At 35.8% G+C, this 11594-nt stretch overlaps 1 protein-coding gene across 2 annotated transcripts in view; it reads right to left on the reverse strand.

Moving 5' to 3' along the window:
- The window catches only part of LOC140149054 (uncharacterized), a 131893-nt gene extending 120829 nt beyond the window's left edge, over positions 1-11064 (reverse strand). Inside the window, exons 1-2 of one of the 2 annotated variants that reach the window (XM_072171209.1) lie at positions 10793-11064; positions 3810-4037 (exon numbers count right to left, since the gene is read on the reverse strand). In XM_072171209.1, coding sequence (XP_072027310.1) covers positions 3810-4037; positions 10793-10862 — 298 coding nt within the window. In that variant the 5' untranslated portion in view covers positions 10863-11064. The remainder of the gene's footprint in view (positions 1-3809; positions 4038-10792) is intronic. The other variant, XM_072171208.1, reaches the window with a different exon arrangement.
- Positions 11065-11594: the final 530 nt, after the last annotated feature.

An 11594-nucleotide genomic window follows, 5' to 3' on the forward strand; every position in this document is an offset into this window, starting at 1 on the left:
AGCAGGCTATGTTAGCACATCTATGACAATGACAAAGGTACCAATATCTGAATTTCTATGATTTTTACGATCGTCCGGAGTAGCAAATCACTGAATGGGCCTTTAAGGGATAAACCATGCATGCAGTACGCCTTCGTTCTAACTGGAATTTCTGACAAATCTTGTTCGCGCAATTCTTGCCGCCACGCGCGCGTCAAACTAAAAACTGTCCAGACACCCCCTTTTTTAGGTTCGGCTACCCAATTCCATAAAATAATACAGAAACTTTAAAATTCTCTTATTTCAGCAAATTTGTATTGTAAATAATGGGCAAATTTGAAAAACAAAAATAGCATTTTGCTCAACTTTTTCGAAATTGTCTACCCGACGACCCCTTAATTACCAAATGATTCCTTTTTCTGAATTGTATACCCAATAACCCCCTTTTTTCATTCGTTTATACAGCGTGTCCCAAAAGTAACTTATTATATATAATATATATATATATATATATATATATATATATATAATATTTCCTACTTCATACCAAAATGGAGAACATATTCACATAGATTGATCTGTTAGAATTATTCTGATACCAAAAACAGCATTATTGATGACCCCTTGACCTTTCTGTGCGACTGTACATATGTGTGTATCAAACCCACTAAAGCAAGCTCATTATATGTTTTTTTTGTTCAAGCACATGAATGATGTGCTTCCCTGAACAATAGAGTTGGTTCACTAATTGCACACGCTACATTTAGGTGAGAACATTCATGGATTACATGTCCCAGCGTAAGCGTGAATGCTGTTTAAGATTATAATCAGGATACATTGACAATATTAAACTTAACTTTAAAACTATTGAGTGAAGATGAATTTCCTATAGATCAACGGATTCAGATGGTATGGTTCCTTTTTTTTCTCTTTTTTTTATGTCGGGCATATCTAGGCATTAACAGCTGAAATCTAGAAGATAACGCTGACGAAACTTCGGCCAGATACAAGTGACCTGGTGAACGAAGTGGGTCGCCGTAGATAGCTGGTCGGGGTAATTTTATAGGACAGGCAAGTGTAGCCGACAATCGGGCGTTACCCTGACCGGAACCGCCTGTAACAAGGTCTTTTTTATCATGGATCATCTGCCCCGCCATTACCAGATGAACCACGGGGAGAGCAGAGATTTTTTAGGTCCTGCGGGGAATCGAACCCGGGACCTCTCGCACCAAAGGCAAAGACCTTAACCAGTGAACCACGCTGCTCCCCTTGCCGAGACAACGGCGGACAAACTCACTCAATCAAAGTTAAAGGAACATTTTAATGTAAATTATGCACCCAGCCGAAATACAATCAAGCGACTAGTGCAGAAATTCCTATCAACTGGATCTGTTCATGATCTATCTCGGTCATGACGTGGAAAATCAGGAAGATCGGCTACAAACATCAATGTCATACGAAGAGCGGTGGGGAAAAGCCCAAGACGATCAGTACGTCGACTTTTAATGGAATACAACGTACCGCGGACAACTGTTCATCGAATCCTCAGAAAAGATCTCAAGCAGTTTTCATATAGAATCCAGACAAAAACAAAATGAAGATTACGCATTGAAAACAAACAAACAAACAAACAAACAAACAAACAAACAATCAAACAAACACAGCAAAATTAAACAAAACAGATTTTAAAACGATAACACGTTATATCGTGTTATCACGTTTAAAATGACGCGACTTATTTTGAGTTTATAAAAGTGGGTTTTACGGTACGGTAGATATCCGTTAATTTCATGCTAAAGGGTCATGACCACATAGGCATGTTTGGTATCATAACATTTCTAAAAGAAATATCTACATACTGTGAAATTTTTGTAACAACACTATTAACCTAACGCAAGTTATGGCAAATTCACAATGTTAAGTTACTTTTGGGACACCCGGTACCAATGACCCGCTTTTTTAAACGACATACACGTAAATAAAAAATAGTTAAAATGTGTCAATATTAAGTAAAAAGGAACACATGCCAACATCAAAATGAGTCAAATGGAATTCAATATTGATCAAATTTATACTTAAGTTGAGTGCAATTTAATCAAAATTGAGTTCGATTTTACTCATTTTGTTGCTCTGTTCCCTCTTTTCTCAACATTGAATAATTTTGAATTTGCTGTGTACTTCCCAAAGACGATACTTCTACTGACTTCATCTAAAGTTGAGTGCACTTATTTTTATCATTATTGAATTCCATTTGACTCATTTTGATGTTGGCATGTGTTCCCTTTATACTCAATATTGACTAATTTTAACTATTTTTTATTTGCGTGTATGAGTAATCGAATAAGAGTTATTAGAGGACTTTCTGGAGTCTGGAGCTGTTTTAACAATTTAATCAACAAAAGACCCTCTGTTAATACCCTTTTCCTTCTTGGTATCGTTTTAACATTTTCATCCTTTACGGTTCTCCGTTTATTCAGAAATTGATTTTCTTTGAAAACAAATCATACTGCAGTTACTGTCCGTTTTCCTATACACAATACACAGTGCTCTCACCATTGAGTACGCGTGACCTCTACAAATGATGTATGTTGGAAGAATGGGCACTTGCCTAGTGTGAAAAATAACCAGCCAATATTTAACGTATTCTCCAAACTTCTAGCAAATATATTTCTCTAACATGACCTAAAATTACAGCTAGGTTAGATGTTCAAAAATAGTCGCACTTTTGTAAAATATGAGTGAGGGCAAGGCATAGCTAGCCAACTCCCCGTTTTAATTGAATGGAGATTTGACCGAAAATATTGGTATCGGACCGCTCACTTCTGAAGGATGCCACAAAAAAACGGTACAAGCTACATTTAAACTATTCTCTGGCAATCATCATGATGAGTTTCTTATATAGTATGCCGAAATTGGGTACTGTAGGTGATTGACAAAGGGTCGCACTTTTGTGTTTTAGGAAGGATATGTAAACAACAGATAACACCAAAAATATGAAGAAATTATTTCCAAACCGTGTTAAGTCAATAATCATTATGTTGCTCATTTTCAAGAATGCTGGTTAACAAAAAGCAGGCCATTGTCTCATTTCGTGAACAAAGGTCTACATACCATTGTTTCCTTGCGTTTCCTTTATAATCGGTTACCCAACTGAATCTGTATTATAGCAGCTCATTGCTATATCGCACATATGTGCCTGGACACCTCGAATAAGCCGTAAAGTCCCCCTCTGGTCATTTTTACATTTTTGCATATTTGCAAAGAGCATGTTTCAGGGATTAAAATGACACCTCAATGAACTTCATATGACAATCAGAAGCAAAGTTGTGGCTTGTTATAGGTTGTCATGAATCAAAACGCGAAACTGAGCAAAACGTGTTCAAAGTTAGGGAAGCATAATGACCATTCATCAGACGGGCCTCAGAAAATGTAGATTATTTCATATTTCCACTTATTTCTTTAAAATAAAACTTTGTATGTGTTTAGAAGAAAGCTTAAACATTTAAAATCTGCAAAAATCTCAACTTCGCCAAAATACGAGATTTGCATATATTTTCACCTGTAGCTCGAAATGAAGTTTGCCGAGTTTACGGCTCATTCGCCGCGTCCAGCCACATATAAAACAGACACATGTGCACAGCCAGAGAAGATCCGATTTAATCAGTTGAGCTGTTTCAATGAGTGTTATCTTGGTTTAATAGCTTTTAATGGGGTTTAAGTCCTGCAAAGGTCGAGGTGAATTCTACTGTAGACATGACTGCATCATGTTCGATTGAACGAAAACCAATTTCTAAAAGTGATCTGTCGACTGTGGTTAACCGGTTACTTACCACTTTGATCTGCGAGCCAACCGAGCCTGATTCGATAATACGGTTCAACAAGTGCACTAGTACCCGATAAATAAAGCTCAGCAACCCCATCGGTAGCAGCATTATCTGGGTCCATTCTTACACAAAATTCAAACGCCGATGTACACTGAGGAACCCAAGTGGCAGCAGCTGATGTTCCGTCATCATTAGTCGTCCGAACCGTCGTGCTCGTCGTGCACCCTGCAATAGCTGTAAACAGGTAAACATAAAAGTTGAGCGTAACAACGTTAGGGATGCAGCATTTGACTTGGGTGAGGGGGTTGGCATTGTTGGGGGTTTGGAAGTTGAGAAGGTGGTTTTTTTTCGCTCAATCAATATTTGATTCACTGTTTTCAATTATCAGGCTTAAAAAAACAAGTTTGTTTTATGTGGCTGCTACCCCCGCACAGTGTCAACACCCTGTATCATAAATATTTTTTTCATAGCTCCATACACCGTTGGTGAAATCAATATTCTATTGTTGACATAGATAAAGAAAGTTTACATATGCATTGTGAAATACACGTGTGGTCGAATATTCAATACAAGCACCTGGATTTTCGGTGAATGGGCTATTTGTGTTCCTTTATATAATTGTAATTCTCAAAATTAAATATATCACAATTTTAACTTGCCAAAAATGCAGTAAAAATGTATCCAGAGCCAACAGCAATGGTCGCTAATTAGTGTATTTAAGTTAGTGTATTAAAAACAAAACCTGGGGTTTACCTCAAAACAAATCGAATTTCCTTGTAATAGCAACACCATATGGGATACTAGAGCATGCGCAAATCGTAATAATTTGTAGAATAGAACTTGGTGGTATCTCACATGATGCTTAGCCTGAGTCGCTCGGCCTATCTCGAACAAAATCGCCATGCGTAGCTATTGAAAAACGAGAGGATTCGCCGTACTATCACGGCAATTTTTGACACGAAGATATAGGGATGATGACGCTGTGCCCGGATGGCCTGAAACCATAAGTATGTCAAGTGCGGTTTGTTTATTTATTTTTATTTTTATTTATGTCAGGATGTATGTAAACATATGTCTCAAATCAGTGCAGAGTAGGTTCAATATGAAAATCGAAAGTTTTATAATTATATATCATTTTCAAGGATTTTTTTGTGATTTTATATTGCTTGTAAATACATGTATAAGAAAAATATCTTGTGAAATATTGTGTTATCATTTTTTGCTTGAAACTAAGACATTTTCTGGATTTATCAAATAAAAAATGAAAAATGAAAAGCGCCCGCATTTTTTAGCCTCATGAGCAGGGACAAATGATTTGCGCGAAAAATAGCAAATTGTACGGAGACTGCGCGGAACCTTCACATAAAACACACATATAAAACACAAGGAGAAGAAAAAATCATGTCAAAATATGACATTATACGCCGTGTCATGTATATGATATAGTTAAGAATAATTTTGAAAAGCGCCCTCTATCTGGAGTGTCCCAACATTTGACAAGGTTGCATACTTTTTAAAAGATTCCCCATGTTTCAAATTGTAAGATACTACTTTCAAATCTTATTCCCCGTGATTTGGACATGGAATCACTATTTTCACCCATTCCCAACTAGCATGACTAGTATCAAAGGAAGGTGACTAATATATTTGGAAAATCAAATTCTTTAAAACGTTATCATAAAATGTCATCCTTTTCAGGCACTCATGCAAAAAGAACATGTAAATGTTTTTTGTAAATATGACTAATTCCTAACGACATTAACGACATTTATACAGCGTGATATTGGTAGTCTACATTGTTTTTATTAATGATAATGATAATCATCATTATCATGTAATACTATTAATTTCAAGTGAAAGGCCCTATTTTTTGTTGAATTTAGAAGCCCTGAAATCACAGAAACCAGCCGTAAACTCAAGATTAATGCCACAACCCCTCTAACCCGTATTACCTCAATGGGTTCTAAAACATACCTTAGTAGTCGAAGACGATGTATGTTTTTTGCCAGTGCAAATACCGTTAAATATTGAGAAATGTAAGCAAAAAATAGCTAGAAAAGCCTCCATGACGAATATCAGATCCATAGAATTCTCGCTATTCGCAATAAGGGCGCCGCCAGCGGTTGCGATGTAATCGTGATGTATCATGGGAAAAGGTCGACATCAAGTCCGCGCAATACGAATATTACCATGCTATTACATAGGAACACGTGACAATATTTTTTAGTTTGTCAAAATAAAGGCGTTACACGCGAATCGATACTCAATAATACTTAATAATGTGATTTGAAATGTGCACAATTAATTTTTTCTCTATCGATTTGCGTGTAATACCGTTATATTGACAAACTAAAAATATTGTCACGTGTTCCTATGTAATAGCATGGTAATATTCGTATTGCGCGGACTTGATGTCGACCTTTTCCCATGATACATCACGATTTTCCCATGATACATCCCGATTACATCGCAAACCGCTGGCGGCGCCCTTATTGCGAATAGCGAGAATTCAGTGTTCATATAGGTTAAATACCACTAATTATGTATTACACAGGACTAATTTCGGGTGGAATTTTCTCATATTTAGAACTCTCACAGTTAAATGAGCGTGTTTATAGTGGGAGCAGATGTGCGGTACATTGCGGTACAATATCTACCCGGTTAGAGATTATCCGGATACCTGCCCACTATAAACACTAGCAGTATATGTATGTACGGTACATCGATATCCTTCTCAACCGAAGGATATTGTGGCGAGATATTCCCACTATAAACACACCAGTATAAATTATGTGCGGTATAACCGGAAGTAGGAGCTTCTTCATGATGCGTAGGATGCGCGCAGGACATTCGGAACGATTCTCACCCCAAGAGTTATCAAAACAGAAGCTACATGTTCACCGCCATGATCATATTGTTGAATGGGCTGTTTATAGCTCGCGCCACAATATTTACACATTCCCCGTGTGACCTCGGGGTCATTGCAAATGTACGATGTTAGTTGGTATATAATTTGTGCGGTAACTGTGTCCCACTATAAACAGCAAGAGTATCGGTACATATACAAGGATTATCGTGTACGGTATACTCAAAATGCGGTATATTCACTATAAACACGCTCATAGTGAGCAAGTTTCCGGATAATATCTGACCGGATAGAAATTATACCGCAATGTACCGCACGTTCGAAAGACCAATCCCTCGCCTTTGTTGATAAACATTGATGTCAAGTGGTTAATGGTGGGAGCAGATGCGCGGTAATCTTTTAAAACTTCATCATAATTGCACTTCTCGTATATTCCGCTATCTTCCGTGTCAATTTTGATGAGATTTGGATAGAAATGATGCAGCCGCATACAGGGTGTCCCAGAAAAACACTACCGGGTGGACATAAGTCGAGAAAGAGACATCAGAATCAACAAATTAAAAATGTAGCGCGTAGCTCATTTTATCGTGCATCATATACGCAAATTGATTTGATTCGATTGGCTAGCTGTGAAGAAATTAACGATTACACAATGCACGCATCCATGCAGTTCATTCCAAGTTTGATCAACAGGCGCTTTTTTCATACTCGCTCACCCCTTCCTAAAGTTTGTTTATCTGGTTGAATTTAGTCCTCATTATTTATCTTATAATCCGACGGTGTTAAGTTATTCATGCTTTCACTGAAGATGAACAACAGTTGTCCGTGAAAGCTTTGATTTCTGCAATTAGAAGCTCCCAGGTATAATTCTTTATGTTGTGCAAATAATTATAGTATATTTTAACTTTCCGAAGAATATTTGAGCCACTTTACGTGTGATTTTGGATACCATGCAACATTATGATGAAGTTTTAAAAGATTTCAAATTTGAACAAAACCTAATTAAATGTTTTGCAACAAACAGAATATTTAAAAAAGAACGAAGAGGATTCGCGGAACAAAATATAAAGCCCATTGACAGTTAACCACTAATGCGCATTGTGTTGTACTTGAATGATCTTTCTTTTAAACTTGGAATGAAGTGAATTGACGCATGCGTTATGTAATCGCTCATTTTTTCGCAATTAGTCTGATGCCTATTTCTCGATTTATGTCCAAATTCATTCACCCGGTAATTTTTTTCTGGGACATCTTGTAACATATATTCCCTTAACACATCGTACCCATCCATACATAACAACATTTCCCTGTTTATAGGCTATATAGTAAGAATCGTTATTGTTTCTGATTTGAAGGAAATAGAAAATTACCACTATTGCCTTTCATACTTTCAAATTGTCGTTTCCAAGTTTGCAAAATAGCAACAAAAAAAAAGAAAAAAAAAAAAAGTAATTCAATTTTTACATTGTAAATACAGGGTGAGTCAAAAAAGTGCAATAGAGCAAAGAATCGATATTTATCCAAGAACTATAAAGTTGAACTTTCCCATTATTGAAAGATTCTATAAATGTCACACTCAATAGTCACCTTCTGCGAAAATATGAAGTGAATCGCGACTACCGTTTAATTTTTATGAGTCCTTTTGCTGCGATACCCAATTTCGTTATTTGTCCACGGGGCACCATGTATTTTGAATGAGAGCACATAATGCATGGTAAAGGCATCAGGTCTGAAACTGACTTAAATAAGGTTGATGTTTGCGTTGTGATATACCCTGTATAATTGTATTTCATGAAATAGGGGAAGTTACCTTTGTAATCATGCAATAGTTTGTTTATTATGACATCATGGGGAAAACCCAGATGACTGCAATAACAGCATCATTAATCAAGACTATTTATGTCAAGGGGAAAATCCCCTGAGATAGTAAAGTGAACTGATATAGTGGGAAAAACCCACAGGAAGTGATGTAATGTTAAAGGTGAATGTCTATTATTAGAACATTGGGAAAATCCCAGATTTGCTTCAAAACATCATGTTTGCAATAATTCTAGGCAGACCTGTATCGATATGATTGTAATGTGAATGGATGTAGCTACAGCTCTCAAAAAGAGAGTATTTAATGTTAACCAGTTAAAATCAGGATACTCAAGAAGTATTACTGAGTGTGGCCCTGGAGATCATGAGTTTCCTACAGTGCTATTTAAAACAGCCTCTGAGCGATGGAGATAGATGGATATTTTCACCGACAAGCTGGAAATATGGTTATTTCAAAGCTACGAAAATGGCCCAAAGTAAGACATAGGGTCTACTGCGGATTGTGAAGGACTTTATGGAAAAGGTTACAATTATTATCATCTGGATACAGATCTGACAGGCTGCAATAGCCTTTATTATGGTCACAGTTGATAGTGTTGATCTGGGCTATGCTGACAGTCCAATTCCTTCAAAGAAAGGAAATTACAAACCAGAAATATTTTATGTAGTCAAAGTACTACTATTTACCAGTGTTGTCGGAGAAGATCTAGAATACGTCAAAGAACGTTATTCTTCCAAGAAAGGAATATATATTCTTCTGTCGACTTGCTGAAGTCTGGTGTTTTGATTCAACGCAACTGTCAAAATAAGTGGGGACAACTGCATCACAGTCCTGCTTCCTGAAGATATTGTGTGAAAGGTGGAAATAGCACTAAGTTTGGAGAAAGCAGCGCAAGGAGTTAAATTTGGAGAACTGCATAAGGAGTTTAGTATTGGAGAACGGCGCAAGGAGTTTAGTATAGGAGAACTGCGCAAGGCGTTATAAACGTGTTTGGAGAACACCATTTTCGTATAAGGATTTTATACGCAAGGATTTATAAATGCAAGTGTACAATGGACTTCGCTGATTTTCGCAGGACAAGTGAATAGGGATATATTACATCAGTCGTCCAGAACATTGCAAGAACTTTATGATCACCAAGAAGAAGAATGCTGGCTAAGTACTAAATAGATAAAGAGTGATTATATTTGATTAGTGTATATGTGCATTTGTTGTCATTATATTGTACCAAACAAAACTTGCTTTCAATTAAAGACTTAGATTTTGTTAGCTTAAACAAACAGTGTATTTGTGTTGTGCATTCGTGTGAATTTGGGTAAAAGGTGATTTTGGCCTTGAGTCAAGTACGACTCGTAACAGCGTCATTTTAATTTCTTTTTTTTTCTGTTCTAACAAATTTTTTAACATTATTTAAGCCCTTCATACCTCACTCAACCCCAACTCCATTTTTTTAAATTCCCAATATGTCCAACTTACTGGATATTTTGTAATTCACTCCACTTCCATTTGCGCGCATTTCATTTTGACATTTGAAAAACCCGCATACAAATTTGTATGTTTTTGATAGAGAATTAAAACATCTTTAAAGTAAAGGTAAAATGAAAATAACAACAAATAATGTTTCTGCTCCTTAAACAAGACCAAGGGCAATAACACTTTGTGTGCTCCATTTTATTTCAATGCCAATGAGGTTAAGAAAATGACAGTTGTTCCAAATCTACCTTACACAGAGTGGGCTGACATTCAAATTTTAGATGTCTGTTGGACAAACATTAATATTGGGTATCGCTATAAAATGTGTCATAAAAACAAAACGGTAAATGATAATTCCTTGTTTTTTTCACACAAGGTCCCTGATGGACATATATATAAAATGTTTTAAAACCTAAAAGGTTCTTAAATAAAACAAAAAAAGGATTCTTTTCTCTATTGCACTTTTTTTTTACTCACCCTGTATATCATATAAAAAGTAGGCCTATGAAAAGAATAGACTTTTTTTCATTCTCAATTTATATGAATAGGGAAACGAACTTACGGCATGAGTACCTTGCTTACATTATAATCTAATATTTTAAATTTGAAGAGTACTTAATGTTCGTTCGTTTGTGATCTTGCATTTTTCAAACTTCAATTCGATATTAAACAATCATGTTAAACGGAAAATAACATACCGTATAGTCCTTTTTCATTTTTTCTTTGCGTGAAGTGTAAGCCAAATAAACGTAACATACACGGATACATGTTTTATTTTAAACAATTTGAAGTGATATCAAATAAATTTAGATACAAAATGGCATTACTTACGTTGGGTTTGTGCCTGTGGAACGCATATCCACCCTATTACGAAACACAACACACTAAGTAGTTTCGCCATATTTCGTCCTGAACGAAGGCCTGATCTGCACCAAGGGCAGATCTCCCTTCCAATACGGGAAAATAATAACTTAATCCGTTATGTATTATTATCCAAAATATGATCCGAGCTGAAGTCGTTTCACTTGGCCAATGTTCTACACGAAACAACAGGTGCAAACACTGCCTCCACCCTTTTACGTTTTACTGTGAAGTTCTAGGTGCGACAACCAGTAATAACAATAGCATAAGGGACCGTGATAAAATACTACAAAAAAGTCATGACTACAATAATAAAATGATTCGACTTTCTCTTTAATTATTTATTCACTGATTATGTTTTACACATCACACACCCTTCATCACACATCCTTCAAGATACAAGTGTCAAGAATAAATAAATAAATAAATAAATAAATAAATAAATAAATAAATAAATAAATAAATAAATAAATAAATAAATAAATAAATAAATATCACAATTATTTATTAGCATTTTTGAAAAACAGCACTAACATGGTATATGAGTGTCATTTCATTCAGTATTGTTCAGGCAACAGAACACTGAAAACTCCTTATCCGCACCGTGCGAAACAAATAGAAAGAATGCAAAATCAGGATATTCTGAAATATTGTGATTAGTGTATACTGGTACGAGTACGTTATACCTTACAAACACAACGAATTTGGAACATTGGTAAACAATACAAAATATGCTCAAAAATCAGGTTAATTTTTTTAACCTTAATTTATT

The sequence above is a fragment of the Amphiura filiformis genome, chromosome 3, assembly GCF_039555335.1.
Source record: "Amphiura filiformis chromosome 3, Afil_fr2py, whole genome shotgun sequence".
NCBI lineage: Eukaryota > Metazoa > Echinodermata > Ophiuroidea > Amphilepidida > Amphiuridae > Amphiura > Amphiura filiformis.